General features: G+C 42.7%; 1 protein-coding gene across 7 annotated transcripts in view; it reads left to right on the top strand.

Moving 5' to 3' along the window:
- Positions 1 to 20,151, top strand: part of lmbr1 (limb development membrane protein 1) — a 217,929-nt gene that overhangs the window by 178,342 nt on the left and 19,436 nt on the right. For 6 of the 7 annotated variants that reach the window (XR_013499892.1, XM_078232309.1, XM_078232337.1 and 3 more), the window contains one exon: positions 18,658 to 18,756. The exons of the other annotated variant lie outside the window; for it this stretch is intronic. Coding sequence is in view for 5 of the 6 variants with exons in the window: in XM_078232309.1 (XP_078088435.1) it covers positions 18,658 to 18,756 (99 nt within the window). In the remaining variant the exon portion in view is untranslated. The remainder of the gene's footprint in view (positions 1 to 18,657; positions 18,757 to 20,151) is intronic. 7 annotated transcript variants of the gene reach the window in all.

The following is a 20,151-nucleotide window of genomic DNA, read 5'->3' as shown; positions in this document are numbered from 1 at the left end:
AGGGTAAAAATCCAGTTGTCATGGTCCTCGTAGATACAAAAGATGCAGGTAGAACAAGTACAAGGGTTCTGCTGAGCAGCTAGGGGCTAAATTGAAAAGGAGAACCAAAAAGGTAATAATCTCCAGATTACTACCTGAGCCATGAGCTAATTGGCACGTCAGTGAGATTAAACAGGTAAATTCGTGGCTCAAAGTTTAGTGTGGGTGAAATGGGTTCAAATTCATTGGACCTTGGCACCAGTACTGGGGAAAGAGGGAGTTGTTTTGATGGGATGGTCTTCACCTGAATCATGCTGGGACCAAAGTCCTGGTGAATTGCATCGCTAGGGCTGTAGAACTAGATTTGGGGAGGGGGCGGGGCGGGGGGGGGGGGGTTGGTGTGTGGAGAGGTTCAGTTGCGTGGGAAAATTAGAAAACCCAAATTAATGGAGAAGGTAGGAGTGCAGGTAGGTGATGAGACGGCTTTTTACCAGAAAATAAAAGGAAGGGACAGAACATGTGAACGTCATTTTGCAACAAGGTTGTATACAAGCATGAGGAAATTTGATAGTGGAACAAACTTAAAGACTTTGTGTTTGAATGCACAAAGCATTCAGAGCAAAATTAATGAGTTAACAGCACAAAGGGGTATGATTTGATGGCGATTATTGAGACATAGTTACAAGGAGACCAGGTCTGGGAATTTAATATCCAAGGATATTCAGTATTTTGGAAAGGTAGACAAAAAGGAAAAGGAGGTGGTGTAGCTTTGCCAGTGAAGGAAGGGATTAGTGCTGTAGTGAGAAATGATAAAAGCACTGGCTGTCAAGATGTGAAATCAGTCTGGGTACAAATAAGAAACAGCAAGGGAAAGAGGTCCCTGTGGGATTAATCTATAGGCCCCACAATGGTTAGCACTGCTGTTTCACAGTGCCAGGGACCCAAGTTCAATTCCTGGCTTGAGTCACTGTCTGTGCAGAGTCTACACGTTCTCCTCATGTCTGCATGTGTTTCCTCCGGGTGTGCAGGTTTCCCCTCTCAGTCCAAAGACCTGCTGATTAGGCGCATTGGCCATACTAAATTCTCCCTCAGTGAACCCAAACAGGCGCCGGAGTATGGTGACTAGGAGATTTTCACAGTAACTTCATTATAATGTTAATGTAAGCCTGCTTGTGACACTAGTAAATAAACTTTTTAGTTCTGCTGTGGGACACAGTATAAACAGGAAACACTGGGGGCTTATAAGAAAGGTACAGCAATAATCATGGGTGATTTTAATATGCATATAAACTGGATTAACCTAATTGCCAAAGGTAGCCTTGAGGGAAAGTTCATTGACTTTATTAGAGTTTGTTTCTTGGAGCAGTATGTTGTCGAACCAACCAAAGAGCAGGCTCTTCTGGATTTGGTATTGTCTAATGAGCAGGAATTAATTAATGACCTTATAGTTAAGGATCCTCCATGGAAGAGTGATCATAGTATGATAGAATTCGAAATTCAGTTCGAGTGTGTGAAATCTGGAGTCCCACATTCACATTCTGGAGTTAAATAAAGGTAGTTACATCGGCACAAGGACAAATTTGACCCTAGTGGACTGAGCAGAAAGGCTAAAAGGTGGGACAGTTGATGAGCAGTGGCAGATGTTTAAGGAGTTATTCAATTCTTCCCCAACTATAATATATTCCAGAGAGAAAGAAAGGTTATAAAGGGGGACTTACAAGGCTAAACAAGCAAGTTAAAGATAACTTAAAGATTAAAAACTAAGGCATACACATTGCAAAGGCCATTGGCAAGCTGGAAGATTGGTAAATTTTTAAAGATCGACGAAGGGTTACTAAAAAGTAACAAAAAGAGCAAATGTAAATTATGAAAGAAAACTAGCCCAAAATGTAAAAAGAGCAAAAGCTTCTGTCAGCATATAACAGGGAAGGGAGTAGCTAAAGTGAAGTTGATCTGTTGGGGGATGAGACCAGGGAGTTAATAGTGGGGAACACAGAAATATCGGATGCGCTAAATGAATATTTTGCCTCCATTTTCTTGGAGGACACAAGTAGGATCCCAATAGTAACATGTAATGCAGTGGAAATAGAAAGGGAGGGACTTAGAACAATTATCATCAAGAGGGAAATAGTACTCAACAAACTATTGTGATTGAAGGCAGACAAGTCCCCAGGGCCTGATGGCCTACATCCTAAGGTATTAAAGGAAATGACAGCGGAGATAGTGGATCCATTGGTTATAATATTCCAAAATTTCCTGGACAGTTTCCAGGGGATTGGAAAATGCTAATGTAACACCCTTATTCAAAAAGGGAGAAGGGCAGAAAGTAGGAAACTATAGAGCAGTTAGTTTAACATCTGTTGTTGGGAATGGTTATTAAGACTATTAAGAAAGTAACATAAGGACATTTGGAAAGTCAAAACGCAATCCATCAGAGTCAGCATGGTTTTATGAAGTATAAATCGTATTTGACTAATTTGCTAGAGTTCTTCAAAGATGTAACAAGCCGAATGGATAATGGGGATCCTGTAGATGTAGTATATCATGACTTTACGAAGGCGTTTGATAAGATGCCACACTGAAGGTTAATACAGAAGGTGAGATCACATGGGTTAGGGGTAATTTATCAGCTTATTTAAGGAAAGATATTTTATTGGAGGCAGTTTAGAGAAGCTTCTCTAGGGTGAACCCGTATGGAGGGCTTAGTCTTATGAGGAAAGGTTAAATAGGTTGTGACTCTACTCTTTGGGATTTAGGAGAATGGGAGGTGATCTCACTGAAATGTATAGGATTCTTAAGGGGCTTGATAGAGTAACCACCCCCCCACCCCCCGGGATCGGACCCCTTTGGGAGGCAGGCGCCCCCGGCAGAGCACACCCCTAACCCACCTTGATCGTGGTCTCCCTCCACCATCCTTCCCGCTCACCTTCAGTCCTTCGACAGCCTGCAGCATGTTGCTCGAAACTGACTTCGAGCCAAGGCTGAAGGGACCGGTCTTCACACAGGTCCGCGGGCATCTGCTGGGGTGGGGGGGGGGGAGGGAAGTGATGTATCATCCTATGGGGGGAGGGGGGGGAGAGAGAGGGGGTGTGACTTATCCCCTGGGTGGGGGGGGGGGGAGGAGAGAGAGGGGGTATGATGTATCATCCCATTTGGGGAAGGGGGGGGAAGAGGGGGTGTGATGTATCATCCCATGGGGGGGTGGGGGAGGGGGTGTGACTCTCATCCTGTGGTCGGGGGGGTTCCACTGTGTCTGCCTCCCCCCCCCCCCCCCCCCCCCCCCCCCCCCCCCCCCTCCACCACCACCACCGACCAGAGGATGAATGGCAGAGAGGCTCTCTGCTTTTTTTTTTGCGCCCGAGCGCGTTCTGTCAGGTTTATTCCGATCTGCGCATGCGCAGTTCGGAGCTCCTATCCTTCCGGTGGCGCTAAGCCCCGCCCACAGGACTGGCACCGGAAAAAAGCGTATGGGCGCGCCGGAGCGCAGCCTCCAGGCTCTGATCTTTTTGGCGCCCGCACCCGGCACTTAGTCTTGAAATGGTAAAATCGGGCCCATTGTGTACATTTAAGGCTGAGATAGCTACATTTTTGATCAGTAAGGGAATCAAGGGTTACAGAGAAAGGGCAGGAAAATGGATATGAGGAATAGCAGTCAAAGGCCAGCATGGTAGCATTGTGGTTAGCCCTGCTGTCGCACAGCGCCAGAAGCCTGTGTTCGATTCCGCCTTGGGTGACTGTGTGGAGATTGCACATTTTCCCTGTGTTTGCATGGGTCTCCTCTGGGTGTTCCCACGGTCCAAAGATGTGCAGGTTAGGTGCATTGGCCATGCTAAGTTGTCCCTTAGTGTCCAAAGATGTGTAGGTTAGGGGCATTAGCAGGGGTTACAGAGATAGGGCCTTGGTGGGATGCTCTATTGGAGACTCAATGGGCCAAATGGTCTCCTTCTGCACTTAGGTATTCAATGAAAGTCGGATCAGCCATAATTCTATTGAATGGTGGGGTAGGCACGAGGGGCTGAATGGCCTACTCCTGTTCCTATTTCTTCTGGTCTTATGGAATGGCAGAGCAGGCTCAGTACGGTCTACGCATTCTATTTTTCCATGTTCATATATCCCGATCCTTGGGCTGTGCCAGTCTGCAACACTATTGTGGTTTTGGACAGCTCTTTACACTGGAAGACCAACAAGTTTCGGGTAGAATAAAGTTAATGGACCTCCAGCATCAGCTGACCAAATGTGTTTCTGAGAACAGCCTATGAAGCACAGAATTGCTTGGGATGAATCTCAACAAAAATCACTGCATCCCTTTCCAGAGCTTCTTTGTCAAGGCACATTCCAGTAGGAAGTGGATAATGGTATATTTCCCATCGCAGCCACATCAAGGACAACATGTAGTGGTGCTGAGATTCCATGAACGATCTGGCGCTTCTCACCAGCAGCCAAGCTACTTCCTTTGGTTGTGCTTCTTTGGAAGTTCTAGTGATGAGGCATTTTGCCAAATGACACAAGAACAAGAACAGATTTTCTTTTCAGTAATTGAATATGTGGTTATATGAACACCTCTGACTGAACCACATGTAAGCATCTTGATTCACTTAGCTTATGCAATGCTTGTAAGATTATCCTGGCTTTTTTTCAAATCCTTGTGTGGATGATGTTAGCAAGCTTATTTATTGGTAAACAGTAGATTAAGCACAAAGGTCGCTAACTTCCTGATTGCAATCTTAAATTTTATAGATGATTTTCATACAGTTGCACTCTTGTACTATCCCTTGACAAAGTTGGATTTTTTGATATACACCTGGATCCTAACTGATAGCCTGGCAGAATAATCGCTGTACATTTTTGAGTTAACTCCGTAATTTGTATTGCGTATTAGATCATTTTGTGATGGAGAAAATCGGTTGCTAATTTACTTAAGATATAATTGTCCAAGATCTTTATTTTACTAATATAATCTTCAGATAAAGTTTGGCTTTCAATTAGGATGGTGTATTTATAATCACTTGCATTGCCTAAATTGAGGAAGGAATGTACATTGATAAACAAGTAGCGTCATCATCATAGAGGTCTACGGCCCGTCACATCTGCACCGCTCAAAGACAAATCACCCAACTATTTTAATGCTTTAAGAATTCTGCTCCATCTAAGCCTTGTCTAATTATTCTAATTTTAGAGAATGTGGTCACCTTGGTAATTAGTTTCAGCTTTTTAACGAAATGTTAAAAACATGAACCGAAAATCTATAGTGACTGAGCAAATTTGCTTTCCATGCACGCTCAGACAATAATGTTTAACTGCTGGAGATTGTTTGAATAATATTTGATCATTTTTAATTTGAAATATTCATGAAGTTAACTTTGTTAGAAAGGAGAAAATGGGCTGTCTTAAATTTTGAGGTGTCCTGGGTAAAGCAGTAACTCTTTCCAGTCCATTAATGATTTGTTAAATGAGTTTATTTAATGCTAGCTTTGCCAAAACCAAAGTGCAGCTTTCTGACTTGTATGTGGGAAATCACTTGCCTTGCCATTGTTTCATTGGAGGTTTGATGTTAGAAATGACCTTCCGTTGATATGGTCTTAAATAAGTTGATTTTGAATATATTTCATAACTAATATGCCTATTTTTAAGTTTATTTATTAGTGTCACAAGTAGGCTTATATTAACACTGTAATGAAGTTACTGTGAAAACCCCTAGTCGCCACACTCCGGCGCCTGTTCGGGTACACTGAGGGAGAATTTAACATAGGCAATGCACCTAACCTGCACGTCTTTCGGACTGTGGGAGGAAACCGGAGCACCCAGAGGAAACCCACGCAGACACGGGGAGAATGTGTAGACTCCGTTCAGACAGTGACCCAAGCCGGGAATTGACCCCGGGTCCCTGGAATGTGCCACCCATCAAGGGAATGTTGTTCATTTTCACACACTGTGCATGAACACTGCAGAGGTTCCTGCACCTCTTACGATATAGTTTTTTCTTAATTCAGTTTCACAGTGGAATTGGACAATGATTGGAAATGCACAATTCATGGTGATGAATAAAGAGGGGCCCAACTGAACAGCTTTTTGAAAAAGCTGAGGACAGTAGCTAATTTTCTTCAACTTTCGCCTTATCAACGTATGTGTTTTATAAAGTGCCATAATAATAAAATATGATTTGTCTGGTGAAAATTAGAGCACCGAATTCTAAGAAAAATCCCAAAATCGCTAGTCTCAAGCACTTCTCACTAATTAGGTAAAATCGCCAGAAAGTTTTGATAGTTTTGGCATAGAAATTTGAATGTATTGAGTACCCTGTGTCTCCTGGACAACTCCATGTGCTTCAAATGAAAAAATATCAAGTTATGTTGGTAAATGTATTAAATAATATCTCAAAAACAACATACAAGATGAATAAGAAACTAATCTATTAGTTGCTGTGTCAGCTAGAAACAACTTCCTGTTCTCTGTGATGTTTTTGTGCTCAAATTTATTTTTAAAAGATAAAGTTAATGCATCAGTTGAATTTTTTGAATGAAATAGCGATATGGAATAAAGGCCGGTAAATGGAGTTGAGGTACAAACCAGCTATGGTCAAATTGGATGGCTGAACAAATTTGATAGATTGAATGGGGAGGCAGTGGCGTAATGGTATTGTCACTGGATTAGTAATCCAGCGACCCCAGGTAAAATCTGGGAACCTAAGTTGAAATCCCACCACGGCACATGGTGAAATGTGAATTAAATTTTAAAAAACTACAACTAAAAGGCTAATGAAACCATTGTCGATTGTCTTAAAAACCCACCTGATTCACTAATGTCCTTTAGGGAATGAAATCTGCCATCCTTGTCTGGTTTGGCTTACATATGACTCCAGATCCAAAACAGTGCGGTTGACTCTCCAATGCTCTTTGAAATGTTGGCCGTTAGGGATGGGCAATAAATGCTGGCCCTGCCAGTGACGCCCACATCCTGAAACTAAATAATAATTTAAAAAATGGCTCACTGAAATTAAAAACAAAGGACAGGAATGGTAGAAAGAGGGGTAGTGAACAGCTGCTTTCTCATTGGTTCTAGATGGATGTCACCGTCAAAATTATGCTGTATGTTGAAAAACATAAAAGTTGCTATTTTTACATGCACCAAATGAAACCCTAATTAAATGTCTTTTAGTGGATTCACGTTATGTTTGTGATTCATTACTCTGCCGCAACATTTGGATTGCCATCCCAGAAATGTTATTTACTCTAATGTAGTAATTAGTAACAGAAATGACATGGCAAGGCTTTTCTTGACATTTAGTCTTTCATTTGTAAATTCATTTTTATTATCTTCCACTGAACTCATCAAAGTATATTGGAGCCCCATGTGTTTGTTTTACGGCCCTTCGGCTTATCAAATTTTCCCATTTACTTCTCTAGTGGCATCTGTTCTTGACTGATATAATTAGGAAATAAGGGCTGCACTCCCAGCAGGGAGTTGTTGCTCACAAGAAGCATGATAGGGAAGGAAATCATGGATACCTTGTTACAACCTTATTTCTGACCCGTGCTCTCGTCAGGCATGTCTAACTGGGAGCATCGGATTATGGAATTAATCAAATATTTCCAAAAATGTTTTTTCTTTTAAGTAAATCTGTCTCGGAAGAAGCAACATGTTGTGTACAGCAAACACTGATTTATTCTAATAACCCTTTTCATTAGACTACAAAATTCTGCAGCTGTAAATAGATTTTTTTGTTAGCATATACATAAGATTGATTCAGCTGTTCTATTATGCTATACAGCAGTGGATTGAGTGCACTGTATGCTTATATTTAAAAATAAAAGTGTCTTGAATCACTTTGTATATTTAAAAGTTGGGGCAAATGCCAGAAGGATATTCCCCCCCCCCCCCCCCCCAACCTCTCACTCCCCTCCTCCTTAATCAGGTATAAGTTTGATTATCATGTAATTCCTTATTTTTTTCAAATTCCTCTGTGCCATAATTCATTGTTATCGTAGATATCACTTTCCAAGATACCATGACAAGATGTACATGTTTGATCATATATCAAGTATTGTTCTATTGAAACATTTTCATTCACCTTACAACTATGTGATCTCCAGTTTGGAGCACTTGATGGCCTTCATTTCAACTTTCACCTTCATTCTTTGTCTCTGCCAGCTGCTGCTAAACACGGAGAAATATTTTTCAATCTAAGTCTTTCAGTAGATCCAAAAAAACCATTCTGTGAATAGGTATATAAGCTCTCTTTTAATTAGTTTATTTCATTTTTGCTGCTTGGGTTCAGTGATCTTTTCTAATGCAAGATCTTCAGAGCATTTCCTTTTATTACTTCTCATTTTATTTTGACATCTGGGTTTAAAATTGCTTATTAGGCTACCGCTTCATTACAGCAAGAGTGATTGTTGTTACCACTGACAGTGGACGGAAGTAATGTTTTCTGCCCTGTTTGTTAGCCTGACTGGAAACAATATATGAAATTTGATACACAGTTAGGGTATGTACCAAGGAAGATTTGTTTTTTTGCCAAGATGCGGATCTGGAACAGGATCCTGGATTTTTTTTAAAGAACTATTAGCATTGGGAGATAGGGTCGATTGACTTTTTTAAAAGAATGTTGTGGATGGTTTCAGCCGCTGAGGTGGAATTTGTCACAGTTGTCCAAATGTGAGCAGAGTTTTCAGAACAGGTTGTTGGAGGTGAATTGGTCTGAAGCTGCCTCAGTTAGCTCTTAATGCAAAAGATTTCTTTTTTCAGCTTTGTAGTTAGAGCATCAACCAGGTGAGAAAAAACCTCCAGGAAGAGCTGCATAATTGTAATAATGTTGAGTTATCAAAGAGTGGCAGAGGTGTGCGCTCTATGGCGTGCATAGTAGTAATGTCACTGGACTTCAGAGGCCCAGGTTAATGCTTTGGGGCACAGGTTCAAATCACACCATGAAAACTGGTGGAATTTGAATTATTAATTATCAACTAATCTGGAATTAAAAGCTAATCTCAGGTGTAGAACAAAGAGAAGCACAGCACAAGAACAGGCCCTTTGGCCTTCCAAGCCTGTGCCAATCATGATGCCATAACTAAAAAAAAAACCTTCTACCCTTACTCAGTCCGTGTCCCTCTATTTCCTCCCTATTCATGTACCCATCCAGATGTCTCTTAAATGTTGCTAATGTGCCTATTTCCACCTCATCCTCTGGCAGTGCATTCCAGGCACCCATCACTCTGTGAAAAACTTCCCCCACACATCTCCCTTAAACTTTCTCCCTCTCACCTTGAACCTGTGCCCCCTTGTAATTGACACTTCGACCCTAGGAAAAAACCTCTGACTATCCACCCTGTCTCTGCCTCTCATCATTTTGTAGACCTCTATCAGGCCTCTACTCAGCCTCAATCTTTCCAGTGAAAACAATCCTAATTTATTCAACCTCTCCTCACAGTCAACGTCCTCGAGACCAGGCAATGTCCTGGTGAACCTTCTTTGTGCGTTCTCCAAAGCTTCCATGTCCTTCTGGTAGTGTGGTGACCAGAACTGTACACAATACTCCAACTGCGGCCTCACCAAGGTTTTATATAGCGGCAACATGATTTCCCGACTCCTGTACTCAATGCCCTGGCTGATGAAGGCAAGCATGCCATATGCCGCCTTAATCAGCTTGGCCATCTATGTTGCCATTTTTAGGGAACAGTGGACCTGCTCGCCCAGATCCCTCTGTATGTTAATGTTCCTAAGGGTTCTGTCATTTACCGTATAATCCATACCTAAATTTGATCCTCCAAAATGCATCACCTCTCATTTATCTGGATTAAACTCCATCTACCATTTCTGTGCCCAAGTCTCCAATTGTTACATCCGCTGACAATCCTCAGCACGATCAGCAACTCCACCAATCTTCGTGTCATCTGCAAACTTACTAATCAGACCCCCCCACATTTTCCTCCAGATCATTTATATATACTACAAACAACAGAGACCCCAGCACTGATCCCTGCGGAACACCACTAGCTACAGATCCACATTCTGAAAAACACCCTTCCACCGCTATTCTCTGCCTTCTATAACCAAGCCAGTTCTCATATCCATCTCGCCAGCCCACCCTGAGTTCCATGTGATTTTATCTTTTGTACCAATCTGCCATGTGGGATCTTGTCAAATGCCTTGCTAAAGTTCATATAAACTACATCCACAGCCCTTCCCTCATCAATTTTCTTTGTCACCTCTTCAAAAAACAATCAAGTTGGTGAGATATGACCTTCCCTGTGCAAAACCATGCTGCCTGTTCTAATTAGTACATTTTCCTCCAAATGTGTACATATCCTGTCCTTCAGTATCTTCTCCAAAAGCTTCCCCACCACTGATGTCAGGCTCACTGGCCTTGAATTGGCTGGATTATCCCTGCTTTTTTTCTTAAACAAAGAACAACATTGGCTATTCCCCAGTCCTCCAGAACCTCACCTGTGGTCAAAGAAGATGTCAAGATATCTGTTAATTAGTGAGCAAGAAAGCATTGTTGGTCATCATAAAAGCCCATCTGGTTAACAAATGCCCTCTGGGGAAATAAATCTGCATTTCTTACCTGTCTGGCGTACATATGAATCCAGACGCACAACAATGTCCCCCAATGCCTTCTGAAATGGCCTAGAAAGTCAAGTGAGATGAGAGCAACCTTTTTGAGGACAATAAGGGACGGGCAATAAATGCTGGCCGAGCCAGTGACACCCACTCACATGAAAGAATAAATACAAAACTTTTGTCTTGACCTAGGTACTTAAGTCATAGACTCCCATCTAATCTAGTTAACATAACTAGTTTTTTCCAACTCTTCTTTCTTTCATGCGTATACCAATTGTAACCCATGCCCATTATGATTTGCATTCCCTGCTTAAGGGAGGAGTTTTCATCCATTTTTCAGGTTCCTTTCTTTCTAAAATGTTTATGAAAGGAAGTTTGTACTCCCAACTACTTTGGTATGGAATCTAGTATATTTGATGGCTGCTCTGATAGCTATGAGACCTGCCAAATCTTCCAGAAGATGGGCCTTTCAAAACTTTGAGATAATCAGACAGGTCGACCCAACTACCTGTGAATCTCTGGGAAGAAACTATTTTTATATGCATTTGCTGCATTTACTTGTGAAGGATTGTTGAAGGGGCAGTAAGCCTGGCATTTTCTACTAGCTGAAAGGCCACATGTTTTAATACAAATAAAGGACCATATAGCATACGTCTTTGGAGCCACCATTTCATTGGATGGTTAGGAGAGGAGTGGTGCAGAATGCAAAGTTTTTGTTCTGCATTTAATGGATTGGCATCCAGGAAAGCTTTTACTTTAAATCAAAATAATACCATGGGAATTGGGAACAGAAGGCGGCAAATTCAGCCCTTGGAGCTTGCTCTGCTATTCAATTATTGCATGGCTGATCTCTCCCTAGTCTCAAATCCACCTCCCCACCTGTTCCCATATCCCCTTATCCCTTTTTATTAGAAATATATCTATCTCCTTCTTGAAACCATTCAACGATTCAGACTCCACTGTGCTATGGAGCAGAGAGTTCCACAAATTCACTACCCTCTGTGAGAAGTAGTTCCTCCTCATTTCAGTTTTAAATCTACCGCTTTTCAACCTATACCTGTGATCCCTTGTTCTAGATTGCCCCATAAGAGGAAACTTTTGGTTTACATTTACTTTATCAACCCCTTTTCAAATTTTATGTGCCTCAATCAGATCCCCTCTCGTCTTTCTAAATTCCAGCAAGTATAAGCCCAAACTGTTTGATATCTCCTCATATGCCAATCCTTTCATCTCCGGAATCAATCTGATAAACCTTCTCTGAACTGCCTCCAATGCCACCACATCCTTCCTCAAGTAAGGAGACCAAAACTGGACACAATACTCCAAATGTGGCCTCACCAACACCCTATACAATTGCAACAACACTTCCCTACTCTTATTCTCCAGTCCCTTTGCAATAACTACCAACATCCCATTTGCCTTTTTATTTCTTGCTGCACCTGCATACCGACTTCCTGTGATTCATGAGCCCAGATCCCTCTGCCTGGACGCATTTTGAATCTGCTTTCCATTTAGATAATTTGTCTTTCTATTGCCAAAATGGATAACTTCACACTTATCCGCATTAAACTCCATCTGCCAAATTTTGGTCTATTCTCCTAGCCTATCTATTTCCATCTGTAAAATCTTTATATCCTCTTCACTGCCTGCTTTCCCACCTATTTTAGTTTCATCCGCAAATTTTGCTATGTTACACTCTGTCCCTGCTTGCAGATCATATATATATAGATTGTAAACAGTTGAGGTCTGAGGACTGACCCCTGCTACACTCTGCCTGTTACATTTTGCCAGCCAGAGAAGGGCCCATTTATCCCGACCCTCTGCTTTTGGTCAGTCAGCCAATCCTCAATCCAGTTTAGTACTCTACCTCCCAGTCCCCTGCGATCTCACCTTCTGGATCAGTCTTTTATGTGGCACCTTGTCAAACGCCGTCTGGATGTCCAGATAGACCACATACATACACGTTCCCCACTATCCACCTTGCTGCTTATGTCTTCAAAGAACTCGAACAAGTTTGTCAAACATGACTTTCCCTTTATAAAACCATGCTATAATGGTGGATTGAGCTTGTCTTTCCAAATGCTCATTCATCTGCTCCTTAATGGTCAATTTCAGTAACTTCCCCAGCACAGAGATCAAGTTAACAAGCCTATAGTATCCTACTTCTTGCCTCTTTCCCTTTTTTGAATAGGGGCGTCACATTGGCATCTTTCCAATCCACCGGTACCTTGCCAGAATCCAAGGAATTTTGAAATATCACATCCACTATCTCTGCTGCCACCTCCATCAGGTCCTAGAAACTTATCTGCACTTAATCCCATTAGTTTATTCAATACCTCCTGCCTAGTGATGGTTATTGCAGCAAGTTCCTCTGCATTAACTGCAGTTTTTGGAAAATCTTTATTATTCTCTACCGTGAAGACAGAGGTAAAGTATTGGTTTAGTGCCTCCACCATCTCTGTGCTCCCTATTAATATCTCACCAGTATCGTCCTCCAGAGGGCCAACATTTACTTTAGCTATTCTCTTCCACTTTGTATACTTGTAGAATATTTTGGTATCTGCTTATATTTTATTATTAAAGGAAAGCAATGAGGTTCTTGTTGGCAGAATATTTTTTACCAATCTGCTAGCATTTATTATCCCAGCCATTCACGGAAAGTGACTGGCCTGGATGGGGTACCCGGACGAGCGCTCAGATCCTGTGAGGATCAGCTGGTGGGGGTATTCACAGACATCTTCAAGCTCTCTTTACTACAATCTGAGGTCCCTATCTGCTTCAAGAAGACGACCATCACCCCAGTACCAAAGAACAGCCAAGCAGCGTGCCTTAATGACTATTGTCCGGTGGCTCTGACATCCATCATTATGAAGTGCTTCGAAAGGTTAGTCATGGCATGAATCAATTCCAGCTTCTCGGACTGCCTGGATTCACTACTGTTCGCCTACCGCCACAACAGGTCCACAGCAGACACCATCTCCCTGGCCCTGCACTCAACCCTGGAACACCTGGATAACAAAGACACCAATGTCAGACTCCTATTTATTGACTACAGCTCAGCCTTCAACACCATTATTCCTACGAAATTCATCTCCAAACTCCGTTTGGCTCCTCCCTCTGCGCCTGGATCCTGAACTTCCTAATCCACAAACCTGCAATCAGTAAGGATAGGCAGCAACACTTCCTCCACGATCATCCTCAACACCGGTGCCCCACAAGGCTGTGTTCTCAGCCCCCTACTATACTCCTTATGCACCTATGATTGTGTGGCCAAATACCCCTTCGACTCAATTTTCAAGTTTGCTGATGACACTACTGTAGTGGGCCGGATCTCAAACAATGACTAGACAGAGTACAGGAATGAGATTGAGAATCTGGTGAACTGGTGCGGCAACAATAATCTCTCCCTCAATGTCAACAAAACCAAGGAGATTGTCATGGATTTCAGGAAACGTAGAGAAGAACATACCCCTGTCTACATCTCGGGGATGAAGTAGAAAGGGTCGAGAGCTTCAAATTTTTCGGTATCCAGATCACCAACAACCTGTCCTGGTCCCCCCATGCTGACACTATAGTTAAGAAAGCCCACCAATGTCTCTACTTTCTCAGAAGACTAAGGAAATTTGGCATGTCAGCTACGACTCTCATCAACTTTTACAGATGGTTGTATCACAGCTTGGTATGGCTCTTGCTCTGCCCAAGACTGCAAGAAACTACAAAAGGTCGTGAATGTAACCCAATCCATCACGCAAACCAGCCTCCCATCCATTGACTCTGTCTACACTTCCTGCTGCCTCGGCAAAACAGCCAGCATAATTAGGGACCCCCACACACTCCGGATATTCTCTCTTCCACCTTCTTCCATCGGAAAAAAGATACAAAAGTTTGAGGTCACGTACCAACCGACACAAGAATAGCTTTCTTCCCTGCTGCCATCATACTTTTGAATGGACCTACCTTGCATTAAGTTGATCTTTCTCTACACCCTAGCTATAACTGTAACACTACATTCTGCACTCTTGTTTCTTTCTTTATGAACGGTATGCTTTGTCTGTATAGCGCGCAAGAAACAATGCTTTTCACTGTATTCTAATAAATGTGACAAATCAAATCTTTAGTGTCAATTTTGTATTTCTAGATTCAGTTGAGATTTCACATGTCAACATGTAGCTTCATGTTTATGAGAAGGCCAGTGGTTTTCAGGGTTGAGAGAGCCGCAGAATTTAGCCTTTCACTCATCCCATTAACCCGTAAGAATTTGAAGCTTGATCTCTGTGATTTTATGTATCTGTACACATTCTGGGTGCACTCTTCAATTCCTGAATTTGAATATTATTATACTTGTGTTTAACCAGTGTCATAGGTTTTGTTTGCAACTGTATGCGTTCTCTTGAGTGAAACAATTTTTTAAAATCGAAAACCCTTGACTTTCTTTATGGATGGATGATTGTTTATTTAATTTGGTCATAACACTTTAAAATATTGCAGAGGGGGTATAACTAAGACAGGCAGAACTAAGACAGTTGTGGTTGTATGCACAAATATAAATGAGTTGACAATTGATGACGTGAATAAGGCCTATTCTATCTCATGCAAAATACTCAATTTTTCAGACCATCTGCAAGTGAGCTGAATGGAATGATTTCATAAAGCATTTTTGTTTGGATTTGAGAGCTCAGGATGATTAGTGCTCTGGTAATTCTGGCTTTCCTTATACTGCTTTGGTGCAAATCCATTTGGAAGTTGAATGACAAGGAGAGTGTGTTGGATTAACTAGAATCAGAATTGTTAGTCTTGTTCCTTGAAGGTACATAGAACATAGAACATAGAAAGCCACAGCACAAACAGGCCCTTCGGCCCACAAGTTGCGCTGATCATATCCCTACCTCTAGGCCTATCTATAGCCCTCAATCCCATTAAATCCCATGTACTCATCCAGAAGTCTCTTAAAAGACCCCAACGAGTTTGCCTCCACCACCACCGACGTCAGCCGATTCCACTCACCCACCACCCTCTGAGTGAAAAACCTACCTCTGTACCTACCCCCCAGCACCTTAAACCTGTGTCCTCTTGTAGCAACCATTTCAGCCCTTGGAAATAGCCTCTGAGAGTCTACCCTATCCAGACCTCTCAACATCTTGTAAACCTCTATCAGGTCACCTCTCATCCTTCGTCTCTCCAGGGAGAAGAGACCAAGCTCCCTCAACCTATCCTCATAAGGCATGCCCCCCAATCCAGGCAACATCCTTGTAAATCTCCTCTGCACCCTTTCAATGGCTTCAACATCTTTCCTGTAATGAGGTGACCAGAACTGCGCGCAGTACTCCAAGTGGGGTCTAACCAGGGTCCTATAAAGCTGCAGCATTATCTCCCGACTCCTAAACTCAATCCCTCGATTAATGAAGGCTAGTACGCCTTCTTGACCGCATCCTCCACCTGCGAGGCCGATTTAAGAGTCCTATGGACCCGGACCCCAAGGTCCTTCTGATCCTCTACACTGCTAAGAATGGTACCCTTCATATTATACTGCTGCTTCATCCCATTGGATCTGCCAAAATGGATCACCACACACTTATCCGGGTTGAAGTCCATCTGCCACTTCTCCGCCCAGTCTTGCATTCTATCTATGTCTCGCTGCAACTTCTGACATCCCTCCAAACTATCCACAACACCACCTACCTTGGTGTCGTCAGCAAACTTACCAACCCATCCCTCCACTTCCTCATCCAGGTCATTTATGAAAATGACAAAGAGCAAGGGTCCCAGAACAGATCCCTGGGGCACTCCACTGGTCACTGACCTCCATGCAGAGAAAGACCCCTCCACAGCCACTCTCTGCCTTCTGCAGGCAAGCCAGTTCTGGATCCACAAGGCAACAGCCCCTTGGATCCCATGCCCTCTCACTTTCTCAAGAAGTCTTGCATGGGGGACCTTATCGAACGCCTTGCTGAAGTCCATATAGACCACATCCACCGCTCTTCCTTCGTCAATGTGTTTGGTCACATTTTCAAAGAACTCAACCAGGCTCGTAAGGCACGACCTGCCCTTGACAAAGCCGTGCTGACTACTTTTGATCATACTAAACTTCTCTAGATGATCATAAATCCTGTCTCTCAGGATCCTCTCCATCAACTTACCAACCACTGAGGTTAGACTCACCGGTCGGTAATTTCCCGGGCTGTCCCTGTTCCCTTTCTTGAATATAGGGACCACATCTGCAATCCTCCAATCCTCCGGAACCTCTCCCGTCTCCATCGACGATGCAAAGATCATCGCCAAAGGCTCCGCAATCTCCTCCCTCGCCTCCCACAGTAACCTGGGGTACATCCCATCCGGTCCCGGCGACTTACCAACCTTGATGCCATTCAATAGTTCCAACACATCCTCTTTCTTTATGTCCACATGCTCGATCCTTTCTGTCCACCGCAAACCAGCAGTACAACCACCCAGATCCCTTTCCACCGTGAATACCGAGGTAAAGTATTCATTAAGCAGCTCCGCCATTTCTAACGGTTCCGCAAAAACTTTTCCCCTTCACCTTTTAAGGGTCCTATGCCTTCACATCTCATCCTTTTACTCTTGACATATTTGTAGAAAGCCTTGGGATTCTCCTTAATCTTACCCGCCAAGGTCTTCTCATGACCCCTTCTCGCTCTCCTAATTTCCTTCTTAAGCTCCTTCCTACATCCCGTATACTCCTCTAAATCCTTAACACCTCCTAGCTCTCTGAACCTCCTGTACGCCTCTCTTTTCTTATTCACCAGGTTCATCACAACCTTCGTGCACCACGGTTCCCGTACCCTACCAACACCCCCCTGTCTCATCGGAACGTTGTCATGCAGAGCTCCAGACAAACAGGTAGTTCGAACATTGTGTATAAAGCTTCCTACCTTTCAGCTAAATGCACATTACTGAAATACATCCATTCGGGAACTGAGGAGAATCCAGATAGTGACTAGAGTGTGGAATTCAATACCACAGGGAGTAGTTGAGGTGAATAACATAGATATATTGGCCAAGATCTTCTAGTCTCCAGATTGTTGGAAACCAGATGTACAACCTAAGATGTGCGTCGGGACCCTGTGGAAGTCCTGACACGCTGATTCTCCATGGGAATTTCTCGTGAAGTTTGAATTTCCAATGGTAATTTCCCTGCTCCCCAGGACCCTTAACCAAAGTCTCTGGCTCTGAGTGACCCCAATCCAACTCTCACTCATCTTCGGTCTTCAGTTGCACAATGGTCATGGGCCTCTGTTGGATGCATTGCCACTCGCAATCACCACTCGTGCTTGCAGTGGCAACAGTGATGAGCTGTCAGCATCCGGTTGGCAGCTCTTGTCATTTATGACCTCCATTACCAGGGATCTCAGTTGTGGGGAAGGCCCACTAGTGGCCATATAACTGCCTGAAGGGCACTTGATTTTGACAGGTTTCCTTCACAGAGCTGATGGGAGTTCTCCGCCAGTTCCCAACTGGTGTGTGAGACCCCCCATTGACCCGAGAAAATTCCAGCCTTAATTTCCTAAGGATTAAAAAGATGCGTACACATTTTACATGGATGGAAAATTCACCAATTTCAAAACAAAACACGAGATGGAATAGATTGTTGGCATTAGATACCTTCACATAATGAGGGTTTCTGAACATTCTAACGCTCTAATAGCCATTACTGTAAAAAAAATATATGTTTAACATGTGAAATAGGGTAAGCTTTCTCGGGATGAAATGTCGAACAAAATCGACATTCTTCACTCATCAGCGTGCTCTAAAATATTGGTTTGTCTTGATCTTTTGGAGCTGCATTTAAACATTTGCCTTAGAGCTTTGTATTGAATTCAAGTCCCAGTAGCAGCTGACACTGCCAACCACTTATTAAAAATAGCATCGCATCTTGGCCTGCATGTTTGATGGGGTGCCAGAAAACTGACAGTTCACACTCAATCATGTACTGAACTTTCAGTTACCTACTCAGCAACCTACAAAGCATCATGGTCACAGAGATAAAAACAAAATATTGGAGATGTTGGAAATCTGAAGTAAAAAGCAAGGCTGGGCTTTTCCAGTCCTACCCGCCGCGGGATGTATAATTTGCCGGACCAACAAAAGATCTGTTGACTTCAGGCAGGACCAGATTGCTGGAAATACTCAACAGGCCTGGCAGCATCTATGGAGAGAGAAACAATTTTGAGTTGAATCTAACTGGACTTCAGAACTGGGAAGGTAGTAATGGAGAACAGAGTTTTGACTTTTTTTTGTCAGGTACTGTTCTTACCCTAATTTTTCTTTTGGACATTTCTGACTTTGATACCCGTCCATCTGGGGAGATGATGGACTGTGTCGAGGGTGTATGTCGCTTTCAGCTTTTGGGCAAAGCTGCTCATGTTCTGCTGTTCACATTCACTCTGGACAAATATAAATACTGCGGATGCTGGAATCTGAAAGAAAAACAGAAAACGCTGGAGAATCTCAGCAGGTCTGACAGCATCTGTGGGGGGAGAATAGAGCCAATGTTTCGAGTCTAGATGACCCTTCGTCAGAGCAAAGAGAATCAGCAGAGATTTATACTATGAGAGTGGGGATTTTAATTCTTGCTTTAGAATTGTTCCATTTAGTTTATGTTGCCTCTTCTCAAGTGCCTCATTTCACACTGTGCTAATTTACATCTGATGTGGAGATGCCGGCGTTGGACTGGGGTAAACAGTAAGAAGTCTACCACCAGGTTAAAGTCCAACAGGTTTATTTGGTAGCAAAAGCCACTAGCTTTCGGAACAGGCTATTCCTTCGTCAGGTGGGTGGGAGTTCTGATCACAAACAGGGCATAAAGACACAAACTCAATTTACATGAATAATGATTGGAATGTGAGTCTTTACAGCTAATCAAGTCTTACATTGTCTGTACCTTTAAGACTTGATTTGCTGTAAAGACTCACATTCCAATCATTATTCATGTAAATTGAGTTTGTGTCTTTATGCCCTGTTTGTGATCAGAACTCCCACCCACCTGACAAAGGTATAGCCTGTTCCGAAAGCTAGTGGCTTTTGCTACCAAATAAACCTGTTGGACTTTAACCTGGTGTTGTTAGACTTCTTACTAATTTACATCTGCCATGTGTCTGCCCATTCACTAGTCTGTCTGTGTACTCTTGAAGTCTGTTACAATCCTCCTCACTGTTTTCTACGTTTCCAGTCATCATGTCGACTGTGAAATTGTTCTCAAATCCCGGCCTCAAATATAGAAGAATCAGCATGGATTTATCAAAGGAAAAATGTGTTTGACAAATGTTAGTTTTTTTTGAGGGTGGAGCTAGCAGGCTAGGTAGGAGAGAACCAGTGGGTGTGTCCTATTTAGATATTGGAAAGCATTTGTTAGCACGCCATTCAAGAGGTTGTTACACGAGAATATTTGTTGTTTGGGAGAATTTTTACGAGCATGAAATGAGGATTAATTAACAGACAGATAACAGTGTGCAGGAATAAACATGCCATTTTCATGATGGAAGGGTATGACTAGTAGTGTTAGTGTCTCAGTTATTTACAATCTATATGACTGAGGCAAGGGAACCAACCGTAATGTATTCAAGTTTGCTGGTGATACAAAGCTTGGCAGCAAAGCTA

This window comes from Mustelus asterias, chromosome 2 (genome assembly GCF_964213995.1).
Source record: "Mustelus asterias chromosome 2, sMusAst1.hap1.1, whole genome shotgun sequence".
Taxonomy (NCBI): domain Eukaryota; kingdom Metazoa; phylum Chordata; class Chondrichthyes; order Carcharhiniformes; family Triakidae; genus Mustelus; species Mustelus asterias.
This window is presented reverse-complemented; position numbering and strand designations above follow the sequence as displayed.